Below are 20,849 nucleotides of genomic sequence, written 5' to 3'. Positions count from 1 at the left end.
TGCCACAGGGCCGAAGTTAGCTAATACTTTATATTTTTTAACTGTTTAAGCCATTGCACCCATGGGATTTCCACACTTCCATAGTGCTAGCTCTAAAGTATCCTTTTCCCACTGCATGAGTGTGGCATTTAGGAGCCACCTAGGACTACAGTCTGGTGCATGAAGTGCCTAGAGTGTGACTGCTTCTTAGCTTGTGGTATGTAAAGCGTAACAGCCCAAACTTTAGCCTCAGATTTCTGCCCCAGCTTTAGCCCCTTTACTCTGTAAAAGGACCCCTAAAATCCCTGTATCCACCCAAGGGAGGATTCGATTCCCCCAGTGCAGGTGCTGCAGGCAATAGCCATAAGACTGCCTTCCAAGGATCCTCTCCCAAGTTCTGGTGTAAGGGGCATACAGCAGGAGGGAGAGGTGTGTTGAGGGAGAAGCTCTAGATATAGCACTGTGGAGATACTGGGAATCCCAAGGAGACTGCTGTAATATAGACAGGCCTCCAGGGCTGTCTAAATTACACCGTAGGCAACAAAGCAGCCCCAGTTCAAGAAAGTGTCTACCTCCTGTCTATCTAAGCTGCAAGTTCTGTATTGTGGATTTTAGAGGCATAGCACAGAATCTCACTCCAGATCTCTAAGAGTGACTGATGTATCTCAACTTCCTGACTGGCACCCTGCAGCTGGGTCAATGACAATACTTATGCCTTGTGCTGAAGTTTATTTAGGGATATATTGGTTTTATTGGAGTAAAATGGAACCTACTATTCCTCTTCGAGTGCTTGTTCATGTCCATTCCAATCAGGTGTGTGTGCGCCCCGTGCACACCAGCCAGAAGATTTTTCCCTTAGTAGAGTCCGTAGGGTCGGCCTGGGCCCCCCCTGGAGTCGTGCCTTCATGGCTCCCAATATAGCGCCCTGCCAACCCCCCACCCCTCAGTTCCTTCTTACCACCAGTGGCAGCTAGCTGGAACATTGCTCACTGTTGTTGTAAATAGTTAGTTAGAAATAGTTCTTGTCGTAGTTTAGTTTTGTTTGGGGGGTTCCTCTCCCAACAATGTCTTCCCCACCTCTGGGGTTTGCCCGGGTCCCCAGGGTTCAAATTCTGTGAGGACTGTGCAAGTTTATGCCCAAGAGTGACCCACACTTCTTGTGTGCGGTGCCTCGGGGAGAGCCACCAAAAGGACACATGCAGGATCTGCAAGAGTTTTCGACCTAGGACCATCAAAGACCGGGAGCAGAGACTTAAGATCCTGCTGATGGAAGCGGCACTGTGACCCCATTCTGAGCCCGGATCCGCAGAACCCATGCTGAGTACTTCATCGTCAGTCCGCAGTGCTCCGGCGCCGACGGAGTGCGAACCAGCACCAAACAAGGACCCTACTTTGTCCCTTCTAAGGGATATGAACATTTATATACCCATCCACCCCCCGACTCACTGGTGGTTGATGCGGCCAATCAGTGGGAGCTTCCAGGGCCCCTCCCCTAAGAATAGGGAGGTGAAAAGACTCGACCTGTTCAGCAGGAAGGTCTATTCTACTGGGGAACTACAGCTCCGCATCGCGAACCAGCAGGCCATCGGGAGCAGATATGCACACAACACCTGTGCTGCGATGGCCAAGTTCGTGGAGCTCCTGCCACAGGACTCTCGCACTGAGTTCTCTGCATTAGTGGAGGAGGGAAAGCTGGTCTCCGGAGCTTCCCTACAGGCGGCATTGGACGCAGCAGATGCAGCCTCACATATGATGACCACGGGGGTTGTATGAGAAGGGGCTCCTGGTTGCAGGTCTCCAGTCTGGCCCACGAGATCCAGCAAACAATCCAGGACCTCCCCTTCGAGGGTCCGGCCCTCTTTTCCAACAAAACGCATAAGAGACTATATAGTCGGAAGGATTCAAGGGTCACCCTAAGATCTTTGGGGCTCCATACACCAGCCACCCAGCGTAGGCATTTCTGACCACAGCCTCCCTCCACGTTCTACCAACCCCAGAACCACCAAGATGCTCCTCATAGGAGGAATAGGAGCGGTAGGAGGTGGCAGCACCCCTCCTCGGGGCAGAGCTCTGGCCAGCCCAAGCCTCCACCCAGCCTCAGAACCGCTTTTAAAGGTGCGGTCGAGGATGGCACACCAGTACCACAACTGGATCCAACCCCTCTTACCTTCTCGTCCCATCTATCCCCTTTCTACCATGCTTGGTCCCATATCACCTCGGACCGCTGGGTGCGCCGCACGGTAGAGAGGGGATACTCCATCCAATTCTGTGCCCTCCCACCCTTCCACCCCCCTTCCCTGTCCCTCTTCAGGGACCCCTCTCACGAGCAACTTCTAATACAGGAAGTTCACACCCTCTTGTTGGTAGTGGCAGTGGAAGAAGTTCCTCAGGAGCAAAGGGGCAAGGGCTTCTACTCCCGGTATTTCCTAATACTGAAAGCCAAGGGTGGCCTCAGACCCATCCTGGACCTGTGGGAGCTCAACAAGTTTGTCAAGAAACTCAGGTTCTGCATGGTCTCCTTGACCTCCATTATCCCTTCATTGGATCCAGGAGACTGGTATGCCGCCCTCGACTTGAAGGACGTGTATTTTCACATAGCAATAGTTCCACCTCACAGATGATACCTCAGGTTTATGGTGAACAACAGCCACTATCAGTTTACTGTTCTCCCTTGTGGCCTGTCAGCAGCACCTCATGTTTTCACCAATTGCATGGCAGTCGTTGTGGCGTTCCTGCGCAAGCAGCAGATACAGGTTTTCCCGTACCTCGATGACTGGCTGATCAAAGGCCACTCCAGATCTCACGTGGAGGAGCAGGTCGGCTTCATAAGAAGGACCTTCCTCAAACTAGGTCTCCTTCTCAACGAGGCCAAATCCACACTGTCCCCAGTGCAGAGGATAGAGTTTATAGGCGCAGTGCTAGACTCGACTCAATCCAGGGTGTACCTCCCAGAAGCCAGGTTTCAGTCTCTGGGGGACATCATACGAGGCCTCAGACAGTTCCCTACGACCACAGCAAGAAACTGCCTGAAACTGCTGGGGCATATGGCCGCTTGTACCTACATAGTACAGCATACCAGATTCAGACTTCGCCCACTCCAGTCATGGCTAGCATCGGTTTATTGACTGGCTTGAGACGCTTTGGACAGCATTGTAACCCTGCCCTGCCCAATATTAGACTCCTTCCTCTGGTAGCTCGACCCACAGGTAGTTTGTGCAGGAGTGCCCTTCGCCAGCCTCCAGCCAGTCCTCTCGTTAGTGACAGATGCCTTGGATCTGGGATTGGAAGCACATTTGGGAGACCTCACGACACAAGGTCTCTGGTCTCAGGCGGACCTAGCTCAGCATATCAGCATTGGAGAACTGAGAGCGGTGCGCCTGGAGTGCCAGGTTTTCAGAGCCCACATATCAGGTGGATGTGTATCAGTCCTTACGGACAACACCACAGCAATGTTTTATATCAACAAATGGGGGTGCACATTCCTCTCCCCTGTGCCAGGAAGCCCTCATGCTGTGGGACTTCTGTGTGGAGCACTCGATACACATGCAGGCATCATACCTCCCTGGGATACCGAATGAGCTGGTGGACCGTCTCAGCCGATTTTTTCATGGCCACGAGTGGTCCCTCTGGCTGGACATAGTGAGCTCAAATTTTCCATCTCTGGGGCTTTCCCCAAATAGACCTGTTAGCCACGCGCAGCAATAGGAAGTGTCAACTATTTTGCTCCTTTCTGAATCACAGCCCGGGTTCCATCGTGGATGTGTTCCTTCTTCCATGGGGGGGGCCGTCTGCTTTACGCGTTCCCACCAGTTCTTTTGGTCCACGACGTGCTCCTCAAGAGCCACAGGGACCGAGCCCTAATCATATTGATAGCTCTGGCCTGGCCATGTCAGCACTGGTTCACATCACTCCTAGAAATGTCTGTGGAGACTCCGGTCACCCTAACGCTTGTCCTGGACCTGATGACGCAGGATCACGGCCGCCTCTGGCACCCGAACCTTGAGTTGCTCACAGCATGGATGCTCCATGGCTAAATGCCGTGGAACTGTTCTGTTCCGATCAAGTCAGACAAGTTCTCCTTGGCAGTAGAAAGCCCTCCACAAGAGCAACGTACCTTGCCAAGAGGAAGAGATTCTCTCTCTGGTCGGAGCAGCACCATCAGTCACCGACGCTTGCCTCGGTGCCATTTATACTGGATTACTTCCTCCATCTTAAACAATAGGTTCTGTCTATGTCGTCAATAAGGGTTCACTTGGCCGCCATCTCTGCATTCCATCAGGGCGTAGATGGCCACTAGTCTTTGCGAACCCTGAGGTTAGCCATTTTCTTAAAGGTCTTGACAGACTCTACCCGCAAACACGACAGCCTATCCCTGCTTGGGACCTTAATCTGGTCCTTTCCAGACTTATGGTCCACCATTAGAGCCACTGGCAATGTGCTCCCTGCTTTATCTTTCATACCAGGTGGCATTTCTGGTGGCGATAACCTTAGCTAGGAGAGTGTTAGAGCTCAGGGCCTCCTTACACGGTATTCCATAAGGACAAGGTTCAGCTCAGGCCTCAACCGGCTTTTCTCCCTAAGGTTGTCTCCCAGTTTCACATCAACCAGGACATCTTCCTCCCAGTATTCTATCCTAAGCCACATTCCTGCGGAAGGAAGCAGAGGCCTCACTCATTGGATGTCCACAGAGCGCTGGCCTTCTATATAGAGAGAATTAAGCCATTCCGAAAGTCCATCCAGTTATTCGTAGCAGTGACAGACAGGATGAAAGGTCTCCCTATCTCATCCCAACCCATCTCGTCGTGGATCACGTGCATTCGGGAGTGCTAAGGTGCCCGCTCCGCCAATCACCACACACTCCACCAGAGTTCAGGCCTCCTCAGCAGTATTCCTGGCACAGGTCCCCACTCAGGAAATCTGCAGAGTGGCAACGTGGTCCTCAATTCACACTTTTATGTCACACTATGTGATCACACAACAGGCCAGAGACAATGTGGCCTTCGGAAGAGCCATACTCCAATCAGTGGATGACTCCAACCCCACCTCCTGAACTTTGGCTTGCAAGTCACCTGATTGGAATGGACATGAACAAGCACTTGAAGAAGAAAAAACGGGTACTCACCTTCTCATAACTGTTGTTCTTCGAGATGTGTCATGTACATTCCAATACCTGCCCTCCTACCCCTCTGTCGGAACAGCCAGCAAGAAGGAACTGAGGGGGGGGGGGGTTGGCAAGGCGCTATATTGGGTGCCATGAAGACACGACTCCAGGGAGTGCCCAGGCCGACCCTATGGACGCTACTAAGGGAAAAATCTTCTGGCTGGTGTGCACAAAGCGCGCACACACCTGATTGAATGTACATGAACACCACATCTCGAAGAACAACAGTTACGAGAAAGTGAGTAACAGTTTTTTACCAAAGCAAAAAAAAAGTTAAGAATAAGCCAGTTTCAACATGACAAGTTAATAAATAACACACTTTCCTATTTAAAAGCCAACAAGACACCTTTAGCACCCTATAAGGCACTGAACGCAAGACAAGTTGGATTATAATCATTAGCATTTACAGGTGAGATTTTCAAAAGTGCTACTGAAAGTCAGTGGGACTTGTTGCTCCCGAGTCACTTAGGCATTTTTTAAAATCACACTCTAAATTCTTACCTTTGTGTCAGTATCACTGATGTGTTTGTTTCTAATATTGATCATTGATTTACTTCCATAAACCTTCCTGCTGGCTAGGTATTGAGGTGAAAAGATAATTGTATCATGCATCCTTGAGTAGCAGGTTTTGGGAGCCTCTAAATTGTCTCTAGAAGATAATACATAAAATATATACAAAAAAACATTTTATAGTTACAAAACAAAGAAAATGTGTTTAAACAATGTGTATGCAATGTCTATAACTTTTTAGCACCCTTGTATCATAATTTCAGTAGAGTTCTTCATTTGTTTAATCATAAAATACAACTGCATAGTTAGTGTTACATTTATAGCATACATCTTATAGTCACAGACAGACAAACCTTCAGGGAAGGGGCAGGGAATCTGGCATCACTGAATTATCCTCATTAGAATTTTCAGCACTGCCTGCTCTGGAAGCAGGAGAGAAGCCCCAAAAGGTTTTCATTTATTTAATTTCTTTGCCAATCTTCCCTACCTCCCCACACATTGTCAACACTATAATTAAGAATCTGTCCTACTTCATATTCTCCAGACATAATTTAATGTTAGTAACAAGCAAAAATAGGAAAAGACATTTCTGAGATGGATAAACAGTACTGCAATATCATTATTCCTACAAACAACGTAGCTGTCACTGCCAGGCTTGTTATCTGGAATGATAATGACACATTTAGTTAATGAAAAGAGACCTCTTGGGTGGATACTACACTAAAAGAATTAGCAAATTTTCTAGTTCTTCCATGTAGTTGAAAAGTTTCAGAAAAAAATCTAGTTAAATCTGTTCAAGTTTGCATTTACATTATATATTTTACTTTCATTAGTGACTACTATTCTAATATATAGGACATATTGCACAGGTATGGAGTTGTGCCACTTATGACATTAGTGAATTTGGCCCACACTACATATCTTCAATAGTCACATCTTCTGTGGTACTAATTTATATAAAGCTACTGGTAACACTTACTTGTCAGAAAGTCTGTATGCAAATGGATCTGGTTGCTTACTTGTACAAACACTATCGGTGGCAATTCTTTTCTTCTGTGAAGAAGCTGAAATTTTGGAGGCCATAATTAGAGTAAACAAAATAACACAAATATATAGAAAACTATACTTTCTTATATTTAGCACCAATGACAGAATAGGCTGGTTTTTTAAAAGTGTGTGCACTTAGTTACCATGGCCAACTGCAGTAATGGAACAGACAAATTAGGCATGGAATTATGTGCACACAACGGTAAAAGATCAGAGCCAGTTGTCTGTTTTTAGGTAGGTTACCAGAGAGCATCATACAGTCTTGACGCTGTACCTCTTTCACCCCTATGAATTGCAGTTAAATTGTTCATCAATACAAAGTGGATTTTAACAGTTTACTATTCCACAGCCTTGGCTCTTAGAATCCTTGTGTGACCTGACATTTGCTAACTCAGCAGCTCCAGTCAATGGAATCCCTGCAAAAACGTCTCCACTGGAAATGCCCACTCTAGTTTTCTAATTTTCATTAGAAAAATACCAACAAAAATATCCAAAAGATGTATTTCTTTACTAAATCAATTTAATAATTAAACCCAACATTCTTTAAACATGCACTGCTTTGCCAACTCGCATGATTTTATCATGTCTTTATCATGACTGCTGTTTTTCTTAAAGCCCCAGTGGCAGAAGTTTTTTGAATACGTGAGAATCTCAGATTTCATTTAAAAAATTACCTTTCTAGCCCTTATAATTGTGGAGAAAAGAATGAAATTGTGACGTAAGTGCACCCAAAATGCTTCAAAATGAGAAGACAAAAGAATTCAAAATTGTATAATTTTTTAAAATCTTAAGCTTTTTGTGGGGGCCTGACTCATAATTTTTAAATATTTGAGGCTGGAAAAACTGCATGCAAATGCATCAACATAATCTCTAGGAATAAGCCCTGTAGGGCATGATGGTTCAAAAAAACTGATATGAGAAGGATAATAAATCCCGAAAAGGCAAAAAACAAAGGAGGAGGAGGAACACGGTAAAAAGATTAAATGAAATTGAAGTAAATGGCAGGGAAAGAAGGGGTAAAGGTGAAATATCTTGATCTGCCTCTCATCTTTTTTCCTTGCCCCCTCTCCTGTACCAAACATATTTCATTCATCTCTTCCACCTTTTATTATGTGTGCTATGTATAAGCTGTAGAAGTCAAGCCACTTTCTTTAACAGCTCCCCTCTCCCATGCTCTGTACAGACATTTAAGACGTCCCCTAAATATCAAACAGGAAAATGGAAAGGAGCACCCATATTTTAGTTATAAATAAGTTAATAATGTTCTGAGGTACCCACTAACTGGAAGTCAAGATAGAAAGAGAAAACAGTCCTAGATTGTTCCTGGGGATCACTGTGCCATTCTTTTCCAATGTACTATGCAATTCCAAGTGCATTTCATTGGTGCTCTATGTACATAGTTTGTGAAGCACTTTGGAATCCTGAATTAGTATAAAAAATAGCCCAGCCCTAGATGCATTTCTTGAATTCCCTGAGTACAATGTTTGCTTCTCATATAATCATTCCAGCAGTGTTTCAAAATGCTGGGCTCTCTTCCTTGTCCTTCCCTCTTTAGCCAAATCCATTTCATTAATCAGATCAGACTTCAGTTTGTTATTGTACATTTCATTATATTATCTATACAACATGTCTTTAAAAAGTTTGCACATGATCTATAAGGCATAACTGCAAAATATTTTTAACATAATTAAGACCGACAGTCTGGGATCATTTACCAATATTATTCTTGTCAGATTCCCTGCTGCATTTGTTTCTTTGACAACTAGTGCAGAAATTTATATTCCAATCCCTGTATTGTAAGGCTGTTGAGAGAACATACTGTAATGACAACTTAGCATTATCATAATAAATGCATTAATACGATGTAGACTTACATAACACTTTACATTTCCAACCAACATGTAGAAACATTAGCTAATTTATATTCACTCTGGCCCTGTAAAACAGATAACTAACCTCATTTCCATTGTACAGATGGGGAAACTGAGGCAGAGATTTAAGAGACTTCAAAGGTTGCCGCGGGTGCTGGACATTTCTGAAAACCAGGCTCTCACTGACTTGCTGAAGTTAACACAAGCCAGTGGCAGAGGCAGCATAAGAACTGAGGAATTCTTGTTCATTGCTCTAGACCAGGGGTCGGCAACCATTCAAAAGTGCTGTGCCGAGTCTTCATTTATTCACCCTAATTTAAGGTTTCGCGTGCCAGTAATACATTTTAACGTGTTTAGCAGGTCTCTTTCTATAAGTCTATGATATATAACTAAACTATTGTTGTATGTAAAGTAAATAAGGTTTTTAAAATGTTTAAGAAGCTTTATTTAAAATTAAATTAAAATGCAGAGCCCCCTGGACCTGTGGCCAGGACCTGGGCAGTGTGAGTGCCACTGAAAATCAGCTCGCATGCCGCCATTGGCACGCGTGCCATAGGTTGCCTACCCCTGCTCTAGACCATACTGCCTAGTGGGCCAACAGCAAATGACAGCTGGTATAGGATGGTGCCTGTGACCGGCATTTTGAAGATGTTGGTGGAAAACTGGAAATGTTATCGCTCCCACCAAGTGAAAAATGGATAGTTCCACTGTGGTTGTGGAATAGCTGAGGTGAGGCTAGACTTGGGTTACTGCTCCTTATGTAGCTTTGGAACTAAATATTTAGTTCTTCTTCGAGTGCTGGTCCCTATGTGTATTCCACTCACGGGTTTGTGCCATGTAAAGCTTAGCTTGTGGTTTGTAACCTTTTTGGCAGCACACTATACTCACGAGTTGAACTGAGGTTTTTATTTCTACATAAGGTGCAGGACTGAACAAATTCTTTATAATTCCCAAGTTTAAACCAATCTCTGTTTCCCCTATCGCACCTCCAGCTGAGACCTGCAAACAAGTGATATAGGTAAAATATTACACTGCAGACAACATTTCCACACAAACATGTTTTAGGAGCTATGAAACCACTATACCTTTGCTTTGTTCTTTTAATCCAGCTCTACGTGTTTTATAATTTTTAGTCCTGTGTTCCAGAAATTCATCACTGTGTGACTCATGAAAGGAATCACAGAATGAGATGTCTTCTGAATCACTGCCTAAAAAAAATTGTATCAAAGAGGTCTTACATAAATATTACAGCTCATAAGCTGGGTGCTGCAGCTCTATATCTAGGCACCCACATGGTTTCCAGCACTCTAGGATCTGAGTGCCTCACAAACATTAATGAATTTCTCCTCACAACATCCCTGTGATGCAGAGAAGTATCTCCATTTTACAGATGGGGAACTGAGGTACAGAGAGATGCAGTGACTTGCACAAAGTCACACAGGAGGCCTGTGTCGAAGCTAGGAACTGAACTCAGATCTCACCAGTGTCAGGCCTGTGCCTTTACACAAGACAAGCCTCCCTTGCCTAAGGTTGGACCCTGCCTCTCTAAAACCAGTGGAAACCAAGGGGACCACAAAAGAGAGTTGTCAAGGTTCCTTCCCCACTCTGAACTCTAGGGTACAGATGTGGGGACCTGCATGAAAGACCCTAAGCTTATTTTTACCAGCTTAGGTTAAAAACTTCCCCAAGGTACAAACTTTGCCTTGTCCTTGAACAGTAGGCTGCCACCACCAAGCGTTTTAAACAAAGAACAGGGAAAGAGACCACTTGGAGACGTCCCCCCCAAAATATCTCCCAAGCCCTACACCCCCTTTCCTGGGGAAGGCTTGATAATAATATCCTCACCAATTGGTACAGATGAACACAGACCCAAACCCTTGGATCTTAAGAACAATGAAAAATCAATCAGGTTCTTAAAAGAAGAATTTTATTTAAAGAAAAGGTAAAAGAATCACCTCTGTAAAATCAGGATGGTAAATACTTTACAGGTAATCAGATTCAAAACATAGAGAATCCCTCTAGGCAAAACCTTAAGTTACAAAAAGACACAAAAACAGGAATATACATTCCCTCCAGCACAGCTTATTTTACAAGCCATTAAACAAAAGAAAATCTAACGCATTTTCTAGCTAAAAGGAGTACTTGTGGCACCTTAGAGACTAACAAATTTATTTGAGCATAAGCTTTCATGAGCTACAGCTCACTTCATCGGATGCATTCAGTGGAAAATACAGTGGGGAGATTTATATACATAGAGAACATGAAACAATCAATGGGTGTTACCATACACACTGTAAGGAGAGTGATCACTTAAGGTGAGCTATTACCAGCAGGTTAACGGGGGGCAGGAAGGAAACCTTTTGTAGTGATAATCAAGCTCACAAAAGCTTATGCTCAAATAAATTGGTTAGTCTCTAAGGTGCCACAAGTACTCCTTTTCTTTTTGCGAGTACAGACTAACATGGCTGCTACTCTGAAACCTGTCATTTTCTAGCTAGATTACTTACTAACTTTACAGGAATTGTAAGGCTTGCATTCCTGATCTGTTCCTGGCAAAATCATCACACAGACAGAAAGAACCCTTTGTTCCCCTCCCTCCCCCTCCAGATTTGAAAGTATCTGGTCCCCTCATTGGTCATTTTGGGTCAGGTGACAGCTAGGTTACCTTAGCTTCTTAACCCTTTACAGGTGAAAGGGTTTTGCCTCTGGCCAGGAGGGATTTTATAGCACTGTATACAGAAAGGTGGTTACCCTTCCCTTTATATTTATGACAAAAGTAGAGGAGAGTGTTGAGTGTGCCACTCATATAACACCTTGTACTAGCTGATCCATATAACAGCACTGGTAACAGAGTTAAAGTACCAGTTACCAATGTGTGTCTAAATGGAAAGGCATCATAGAGAAAAGAGGAGCAAAAGGCATCCCAGAACTCAGGTGGGACAACAAGCCCATATAGTCTGATCATAGAATCATAGAATATCAGGGTTGGAAGGGACCTCAGGAGGTCATCTAGTCCAACCCCCTGCTCAAAGCAGGACCAATCCCCAATTTTTGCCCTGATCCCTAAATGGCACCCTCAAGGATTGAACTCACAACCCTGGGTTTAGCAGGCCAGTGCTCAAACCACTGAGCGATCCCTCCCCTAATCCCCTGATTTGAAATCAAACCCAGAAACAGCTCATGCCTTCCAATTCACACATGCAGTACACCCACCTTCACAGTACCATCCTCGACCCAAGACAGTGCAGTGGGAAGGTGTGGAGTCAGGGTTGGCTGGAAGAAAGACTGCCTGTTGTCATTCCTCTGTCCCCAGAGAAGTTAACTGAACTTCTGAGGGACCTGGGAGCTGCCCTGCCCAATGGGGCAGGGGACATCCTTGGCAGTGTGACTCCAATGGAATGCGGCTATTAAGGGGAGGCCACAAGGGGTGTATGAAGGATCCATGAGGTTTAAGATGGCATTTCTACCCTCCTTCCCATCAGCAGAATGATGGGGAATAATCTCAACAAGGGATGCCAGGCAGAGATTTTCTCATAAAAATCTCCACTTATTTCGATGGGGGAGGAAATAATCTGGCCCAGAAATTTTGAAACACTTTAGGGGCCAACTTTTCAAACTACCCTCAAAGATATGCTGAAATTGGGAGTGCACTAGTTAGCATATACAAAATCCTGCACATGCATGAGCAAAATGGAATTTTGTACACATCAGTGCCCTTCTACACATGGAAGTGTCATGGATGCTTTTTTGAAAGCCTGTTTGAAAATGGGGTCCTAGTAGCTTAGCCAGTAAAGTTTGATAAAAGTCCATTAAGATCTTCATACTCTGCAGGTGTTGTGAGATGACATCAAATTACTACAAGGACTCAGTAGTAGTTAAATATAGTTCTGGCCACTGTAGACAATCTCTACTTACAAAGGTTAGTGCCTGACAAATCTAGCGCCACTGCTTTTTCTTGAATGAAGACTGAATACTGTCCACATTTTGACTTTTCACTATCAGTTTTTCTGTCCTCTGTGTTTTTATTTCTACGTGTTAAAAACAAAAATAGTACAAGATCTGAATTAAATGTTACCAATTGTATGAAAAGTTTTTGAGCATATTAATACCTATGCTATTAATGTTGCCAAATTATTAATTCAGGAAAATAGATTTATTCATAATATGAAATATATCCATACTAAATGATCTAATCTTGGGGAAAAATCGTATTACACCTTGAATTATAGTATGGATCATGGCATTAAGACCCTGATTCAGCAGAGCACTAAAACACGTGTTTAAAGTTAAGCCTGTGAGTAACCCCACCTCTATTCAGCAAAGCACTTAAGAAATCTTAGGTGTGTGTATTTATATACATGTGCACACATGAACACAGACAGGCACAAAGGTTTGAAGGAGACAGTTACTCTAATAACACCCTCTGGACTATTTTTGAAGTTTGTTAATGTTTTGTGTTGTTTTAGAGCTTAGGGCGATAGTCAGCACATGCTCACCTATTGACAGAACAGGAACAAAGTTCTTTGTTTGCATTTTTTGACCAGTGTATTTTCCATTTGGGATATAGAGCATCATCATGTGCATTTGAACAGTTTTCTACCCTTCCACAAAAACAATGATCTGAGGGATGTGCTAAATTGCCTAAAATGATCGGGGGGAAAAAGAAAGAATTGGAAAGTGGGTGAGTTTTACCAGAGTTATGAAATGATACAAATTATTGAATAAAAGCATTTTCCTCTTGCTCCTACCTTGCTCTTGCCGCACATTTAGATTAATAATTTTGTGTTCCAAATTGCACATATTATAAGGCTTGGTTTTGGGTGGAGATGTCATTTGCCAGAAGTTTAAATTCCTGAACAAACAAGACAGCATACAGAAGTACTGATGTGACAAAAGTAAGTAAAACAACCAAACTTAATGCTGAAGGTCTACACAAATGTATCTTTTTGACTTGTATTTGTCACTGTTCAGCCAAGTCCCTTTTTTAATCTGGATGTTGGATTTTGTCTCCAATATTTTTAATATGATTGTAGAACTAATTTATTACTTAACTTTTAGTTACCAGGGGTGAAAATTCACTTCTGTGCAGAAGGCCAACACAAGACCTATGCTCTACTTGAGCCCTCAAAATAATGTGTAAGTGGAACTTAAGAGATGTAGAAGGCCTTGTGCTGGTCCTCTGGATAGGGTTGTATTTCACTGAGTGAAATGCTGTCACTGAAGTCACAGGGAGTTTTGCCATTTTTTAGCGGGGTCAGGATTTCATCCTGTGTGATTTATTGTCTGTGTACAATGTAAAGACACAATAATCGTTTCCAACCAGATCTTCCCATGTTCAAAAACAACCAGCTTTACTTTGAGTTGAGCCTACCACAATGCATTAAATTTCAGACATCGTCAAACAGCAAAACTTGTATCCATGAATGCATACACTCATTTTGGCTGTTTACAAATATTTTTAATCAGCCAAAATACATAAAGCACTTACCCTTTTGGGTTTTCTTGATCAGCGTTAAATTTTTGACTTAATATAAGCTGCCTGTGGGATTCCAGGCCTCCAGACCCATTGTCTGCCTCAGGTGGAAGGAAGCACTGCTGTACCACAAACCAGAATGTAAGATTTTTATACATTTATTCACATTACTGTGTATTTCTCAAGAAATACAGTGTGAGCAACACATATATTTGGATATAATTTTTCTATGGTTTTGACAATGCTTTTTCTTGCTTTATCATCCACTCACAATTCTAGGCTATGTAAAATGGACTGCACAGAGTCTGCACATTATCCCCATTCTATAGATAAGAAAAGTGAGACACAAAGGTGAAATGACTTTGTTAGTGTAGGTTTCAGTGGATCTGGCATGGATTCATGTTTTTTTCCTCACTTCCTAAACAAGCACAAATGATACTATTTAAAATCCAATAGTTGCCTATGCAACTTCTTCCAGAACAGTTCCCCTCAGAATCAAAGCACATTATGAATGTTTCACAAGTTTTGACAGCAACATTCCTAAACCTGAATTATCTTACTTGGCATTTGTACAGCAGTGTTCTGATATACTGTAGTACCTCAACAATGACAACAGCTGAGTTGCTTTGTTGTGCAAATTTAACATTGGGACAATAGAATATAATCTAATATAAATTATCCCATTGGATAAAATAAACAAAAAAGCTCATCCAAAAAATTTAATTATGCATGAAAATAGACCTTGTACCATTACATCTGAAGAGTGCTTATTTGCTAGCAGTCCTGCTTTTTCCAGGGGCTCCATTCCTTTTACATAGGCAAATGCATCTCTTTTTTGTAATCCCAATGGGCTAAGGGAAAAAATATTTTTATTTTAAAATACTGTTTTTTCGAACACATTTAAAACACTGTTTTTTAGCAAGATGATTATCATATGATTCTCCAACAGGGCAGGACTCAACAAAGATATAACTCACAGAAATACTAATACTCTGCTGAGTCACCAAAAAATGGAATAGGTAGTGATTTTGGATATTGACATACCTTCAACCTGTTTTTAAAAAAATTACCGAAGGGAATAATTGTGCACTGGCAGGATGGTTGGATTAGGTCTCCCAATATGTCTTTTCCATCTTGAATATCTATGGTGACAATCGAGGCCATGCAGTGGCGTGATCTAACACTCAGTCAAATTAATGAGATTCTTTTGACTTCAGTGGACATTTGATCAGATATGCTCAATAAATGTCTTCATATTTAGTAAGCAATTATAAATCAATTTTAGTAAATGACTTCAATACCTATCACAAAGTTCAACACTTACATTTCAGGAAAAGGATCACAATTGTCATCTTGTAAAGAAAGCTGACTGTTTTTCTTTGGGATCACATCAATAGCATGACTTCTATTATCTCCCTCGTTCCTTTCATTATTATGAAAATTCACTTCAGTAGCAGAGCTTTCTGGAGGATCACTAATGCTTGAAACCACAGGACTCTGTACAAAGTAACCATATTATAGATAGCATAAAGACACTTACAACAGATTGTCATTTACTATATTCCCTAAAATCTTGCCTCCTGCAACCCAAGATTTCCTGAATATCTATGCAATTCAGGATTCAAAGGAGGACTCATCAGAATTCATATGGTATTTCAAAAAATTAGTACAGTTAGAAAGCATTTAGCAATCTATTGCTTGGTCACATGTAGAACAGTGGGAAACCACCAATTTCCATTTTGCAAGCATATGATCCAGGACTTAACATTACCACTTTCACCACCTTTCTGTGACACAAAAGAATTTGATCCTTTGAGCCAAACTGTGATTTTTATGAATCTCACTGAAGCAGAAAGTTACCATTTTAATAATTTTTTTCTATTAAATGACAGTGATTCACTTGCAAAAACTGCTTTTCAATTTTTGCACAGATTAGAATATTTTGATTTTCTGAATACAAATGTTATTTTTTTTCCACTGAGACTGGGAATCTTTTCCCGCAACACAGCTGTAGTCATATATTTAGGTTTTGATCAACATAGCTAATGAGATATCTTAAAGTTTAAATTCAGGAATAAAATATACTACTTTCTTGAATTAACATTCTGCATTGTAGCAAGAAATTCACTCTTAGAAACATAAGGGCAAATTCTCCTCTTGGGTATACTTGCACAACCCTATTTTAATTAATGGGGTTTGCATCAGTGTAACTGAAAGAAGAGTTTGGTCTGTAGATTATAGAACTTGATGAGTTACCTCACGAAGATGAGAACAGGATGAATGCACAGATTCACATGGAGTGAGTGAAGGAGACGTAGGAGATGTTGTGAATGAAGAGGGACGTGGACTACATATATTGTCATCAATTTTCTCTTTGACATCTTCAAGCAGCATACCAAGCCTAAATATTTCCCCCTCCACCTTTCTAAATCCAAATAGAAAACACAGAGTTATATAATCAGCCTTTTAATAAACTTTTCGCTTTTTGTATCTCACTGCAGTATCAAAGTTGCAGCACTGTCCAAAAATAAAACAATACCATTACAAAATTAAATAGATTAAATGAAACCACAGTTACCTGCTTGAATCTACAAAAAGGGAAATAAGGACAACGCGGGGAATTACAAACCAGTCAACCTAACTTCAATAACCGGAAATATAATAGAGCAAATAATTAAGCAATTTGCAAACACCTAGAAGATAATAAGGTGATAACGAACAGTCAGCATGGATTGTCAAGACCAAATTGTGTCAAACCAACTTAATAGCTTTCTTTGACAGGGTAACAGGCCTCGTGGACAGGGTGAAGTGGTAGATGTGGTATATCTTGACTTTAGTAAGGCTTTTCATACAATCTCGCATGACCTTCTCTTAAACCAGTGGCCCCCAAATTATGGGGCACGCCCCTCGGGGGGGGGGGAGAAGAGGAATGTTTGGGGGGGTGCATTCCCCATGGAAAGCAGGGAGGGAGTGCAACCCAGCACCTCTCCACCCCCAGCTCTGCTCCTGGCCCCAGCCCCAGCCTCGGCTCCCTTGCCCCTGCCCGAACCATCCCCTGCTGGGAGCCATGGCCCTGCTCCTGGCCTGGTTCCCAGTGTGTGTGTGTTTGTGTGGACTGGGGTAAAAGGGGCATGACCCTGAAAAGGTTGGGGACCACTGTCATAAACAAACTAGGGAAATACAACCTAGATGGAGCTACTATAAAGTGGGTGCATAACTGGCTGGAAAACCATTCCCAGAGTGTAGTTCTCAGTGGTTCATAGAATCATAGAATATCAGGGTTGGAAGGGACCTCAGGAGGTCATCTAGTCCAACCCCCTGCTCAAAGCAGGACCAATCCCCAACTAAATCATCCCAGCCAGGGCTTTGTCAAGCCTGACCTTAAAAACCTCAAAGGAAGGAGATTCCACCACCTCCCTAGGTAACGCATTCCAGTGCTTCACCACCCTCCTAGTGAAAAAGTTTTTCCTAGTATCCAACCTAAATCTCCCCCATTACTCCTTGTTCTGTCAATTGCTACCACTGAGAACAGTCTAGATCCATCCTCTTAGGAACCCCATTTCAGGTAGTTGAAAACAGCTATCAAACCCCCCCTCATTCTTCTCTTCCGAAGACTAAACAATCCCAGTTCCCTCAGCCTCTCCTCGTAAGTCATGTGTTCCAGTCCCCTAATCATTTTTTTGCCTTCTGCTGAACGCTTTCCAATTTTTCCACATCTTTCTTGTAGTGTGGGGTCCAAAACTGGACACAGTACTCCAGACGAGGCCTCACCAATGTCGAATAGAGGGGAACGATCACGTCCCTCGATCTGCTGGCAATGCCCCTACTTATACAGCCCAAAATGCCGTTAGCCTTCTTGGCAACAAAGGCACACTGTTGACTCATATCCAGCTTCTCGTCCACTGTAACCCCTGGGTCCTTTTCTGCAGAACTGCTGCCTAGCCATTCGGTCCCTAATCTGTAGCGGTGCATGGGATTCTTCCGTCCTAAGTGCAGGACTCTGCACTTGTCCTTGTTGAACCTCACCAGATTTCTTTTGACCCAATCCTCTAATTTGTCTAGGTCCCGCTGTATCCTAACCCTACCCTCCAGCGTATCTACCACTCTTCCCAATTTAGTATCATCTGCAAACTTGCTGAGGGTGCAGTCCACGCCATCATCCAGATCATTAATGAAGATATTGAACAAAACCGTCCCCAGCACCGACCTTTGGGGTACTCCGCTTGATACCAGCTGCCAACTAGACTTGGAGCCATTGATCACTACCCGTTGAGCCCGAGAATCTAGCCAGCTTTCTATCCACCTTATAGTCCATTCAACCAGCCCATACTTCTTTAACTTGATGGCAAGAATACTGTGGGAGACCATATCAAAAGCTTTGCTAAAGAGACCATATCAAAAGCTTTGCTAAAGTCAAGGAATAACACGTCCACTGCTTTCCCCTCATCCACAGAGCCAGTTATCTTGTCATAGAAGGCAATTAGATTAGTCAGGCATGACTTGCCCTTGGTGAATCCATGCTGACTGTTCCTGATCACTTTCCTCTCCTATAAGTGCTTCAGAATTGATTCCATGAGGACCTGCTCCATGATTTTTCCAAGGACTGAGGTGAGGCTGACTGGCCTGTGGTTCCCAGGATCCTCCTTCTTCCCTTTTTTAAAAATGGGCACTACATTAGCCTTTTTCCAGTCGTCCAGGATCTCCCCCGATCGCCATGAGTTTTCAAAGATAATGGACAATGGCTCTGCAATCACATCCGCCAACTCCTTTAGCACTCTCGGATGCAGCGCGTCCGGCCGGCCCCATGGACTTGTGCTCGTCCAGCTTTTCTAAATAGTCCCGAACCACTTCTTTCTCCACAGAGGGTTGGTCACCTCCTCCCCATGCTGTGCTGCCCAGTGCAGTAGTCTGGGAGTTGACCTTGTTTGTGAAGACAGAGGCAAAAAAGCACTGAGTACATTAGCTTTTTCCACATCCTCTGCTACTAGGTTGCCTCCCTCATTCAGTAAGAGGCCCACACTTTCCTTGACTTTCTTCTTGTTGCTAACATATCTGAAGAAACCCTTCTTGTTACTCTTAACATCTCTTGCTAGCTGCAACTCCAGGTGTGATTTGGCCTTCCTGATTTCACTCCTGCATGCCTGAGCAATATTTTTATACTCCTCCCTGGTCATTTGTCCAATCTTCCACTTCTTGTAAGCTTCTTTTTTGTTTTTAAGAGCAGCAAGGATTTCACTTTTAAGACAAGCTGGTAGCCTGCCATATTTACTATTCTTTCTACACATCGGGATGGTTTGTTCCTGTAACATCAATAAAGATTCTTTAAAATACAGCCAGCTCTCCTGGACTCCGTTCCCCCTCATGTTATTCTCCCAGGGGATCCTGCCCATCAGTTCCCTGAGGGAGTCAAAGTCTGCTTTTCTGAAGTCCAGGATCCGTATTCTGCTGCTCTCCTTTCTTCCTTGTGTCAGGATCCTGAACTCGACTATCTCCTGGTCACTGCCTCCCAGGTTCCCATCCACTTTAGCTTCCCCTACTAATTCTTCCTGGTTTGTAAGCAGCAGGTCAAGAAGATCTCTGCCCCTAGTTGGTTCCTCCAGCACTTGCACCAGGAAACTGTCCCCTACATTTTCCAAAAACTTCCTGGATTGGTTCACAGTCAAGCTGGAAAGGCGTATCGAGTAGGGTCCCACAAGGATCAATTCTGGGTCTGATTCTGTTCAATATCTTCATCAATGATTTAGATAATGGCATAGAGAGTACACTTACAAAGTTTGTGGAGGATACCAGGCTAGGAGGTGTTGCAAGTACTTTAGAGGATAGGATTAAAATTCAAAATGATCTGGACGAACTGGAGAAATGGTCTGAAGCAAAGAGGATGAAATTCAATAAGGATAAATGCAAAGTACTCCATTTAGGAAAGAACAATCAGTTGCATATATACAAAATGGGAAATGACTACCCAGGAAGAAGTACTGTGGAAAGGGATCTGGGGGTCATAGTTGATCACAAGCTAAATATGAGTCAAAAGAGTAACACTGTTGCCAAGTAAAGCAAACATCATTCTGGGATGTATTAAAATGAGTGGTGTAAGCAAGACACAAGAAGTAATTCTTATGCTCTACTTCATGCTGATTAGACCTCAACTAGAGTATTGTGTCCAGTTCTTGGCACATTTCAGGAAAGATGTGGACAAACTGGAGAAAGTCCAGAGAAGAGAAACAAAAATGGTTAAAGATCTAGAAAACATAACCCATGAGGGAAGATTGAAAAAATTGGGTTTATTTAGTCTGGAGAAGAGAAAACCAAGAGGGGACATGATAACAGTTTTCAAGTATATAAAAGGTTGTTACAAGGAGGAAGGAGAAAAATTATTCTCCTTAACCGCTAGGGATAGGACAAAAAGCAATGGGCTTACATTGAAGCAAGAGCGGTTTAGGTTGGACATGCAGTCGCCTGTGAGCACAGTGTGACCCTGGGAAAAAGTGGAGAGCACTTTTGGGTCTGTTGTCTGAAGAAGCTTTGCTGTAAGCTACAAAACTGCTTCTTTTGTTCTGAGCTCCTCTTGTGTTTGGAGAAGCAGACTCCTTGCACATTCCTTGTAACTAAACAAGACTGCATCAAAGTTAATACCAGACTCCATCAATTTCTACATCCAACTGGAACATCCTCAGGGCCTCAAAATTTGACTAGCCCCCCAGGTCGAAAATGTGCAACAATGAAGTGAGCTGTAGCTCAGAAAAGCTTATGCTCAAATAAATTGGTTAGTCTCTAAGGTGCCACAAGTACTCCTTTTCTTTTTGCGAAT

At 43.0% G+C, this 20,849-nt stretch overlaps 1 protein-coding gene across 1 annotated transcript in view; it reads right to left on the bottom strand.

The window, feature by feature from the left end:
• Nucleotides 1–20,849, bottom strand: part of AKNAD1 (AKNA domain containing 1) — a 30,109-nt gene that overhangs the window by 2,193 nt on the left and 7,067 nt on the right. The window contains exons 8-18 of the mRNA XM_074962208.1: nucleotides 16,298–16,466; nucleotides 15,366–15,538; nucleotides 14,790–14,892; nucleotides 14,057–14,163; nucleotides 13,317–13,420; nucleotides 13,065–13,209; nucleotides 12,484–12,596; nucleotides 9,654–9,776; nucleotides 8,413–8,499; nucleotides 6,630–6,714; nucleotides 5,642–5,789 (exon numbers count right to left, since the gene is read on the bottom strand). Coding sequence (XP_074818309.1) covers nucleotides 5,642–5,789; nucleotides 6,630–6,714; nucleotides 8,413–8,499; nucleotides 9,654–9,776; nucleotides 12,484–12,596; nucleotides 13,065–13,209; nucleotides 13,317–13,420; nucleotides 14,057–14,163; nucleotides 14,790–14,892; nucleotides 15,366–15,538; nucleotides 16,298–16,466 — 1,357 coding nt within the window. The remainder of the gene's footprint in view (nucleotides 1–5,641; nucleotides 5,790–6,629; nucleotides 6,715–8,412; nucleotides 8,500–9,653; nucleotides 9,777–12,483; nucleotides 12,597–13,064; nucleotides 13,210–13,316; nucleotides 13,421–14,056; nucleotides 14,164–14,789; nucleotides 14,893–15,365; nucleotides 15,539–16,297; nucleotides 16,467–20,849) is intronic.

The sequence above is a fragment of the Natator depressus genome, chromosome 8 (assembly GCF_965152275.1).
Source record: "Natator depressus isolate rNatDep1 chromosome 8, rNatDep2.hap1, whole genome shotgun sequence".
NCBI lineage: Eukaryota > Metazoa > Chordata > Testudines > Cheloniidae > Natator > Natator depressus.
The sequence above is the reverse complement of the archived record's forward strand: the minus strand, read 5'-3'. Positions and strand labels throughout refer to the sequence as shown.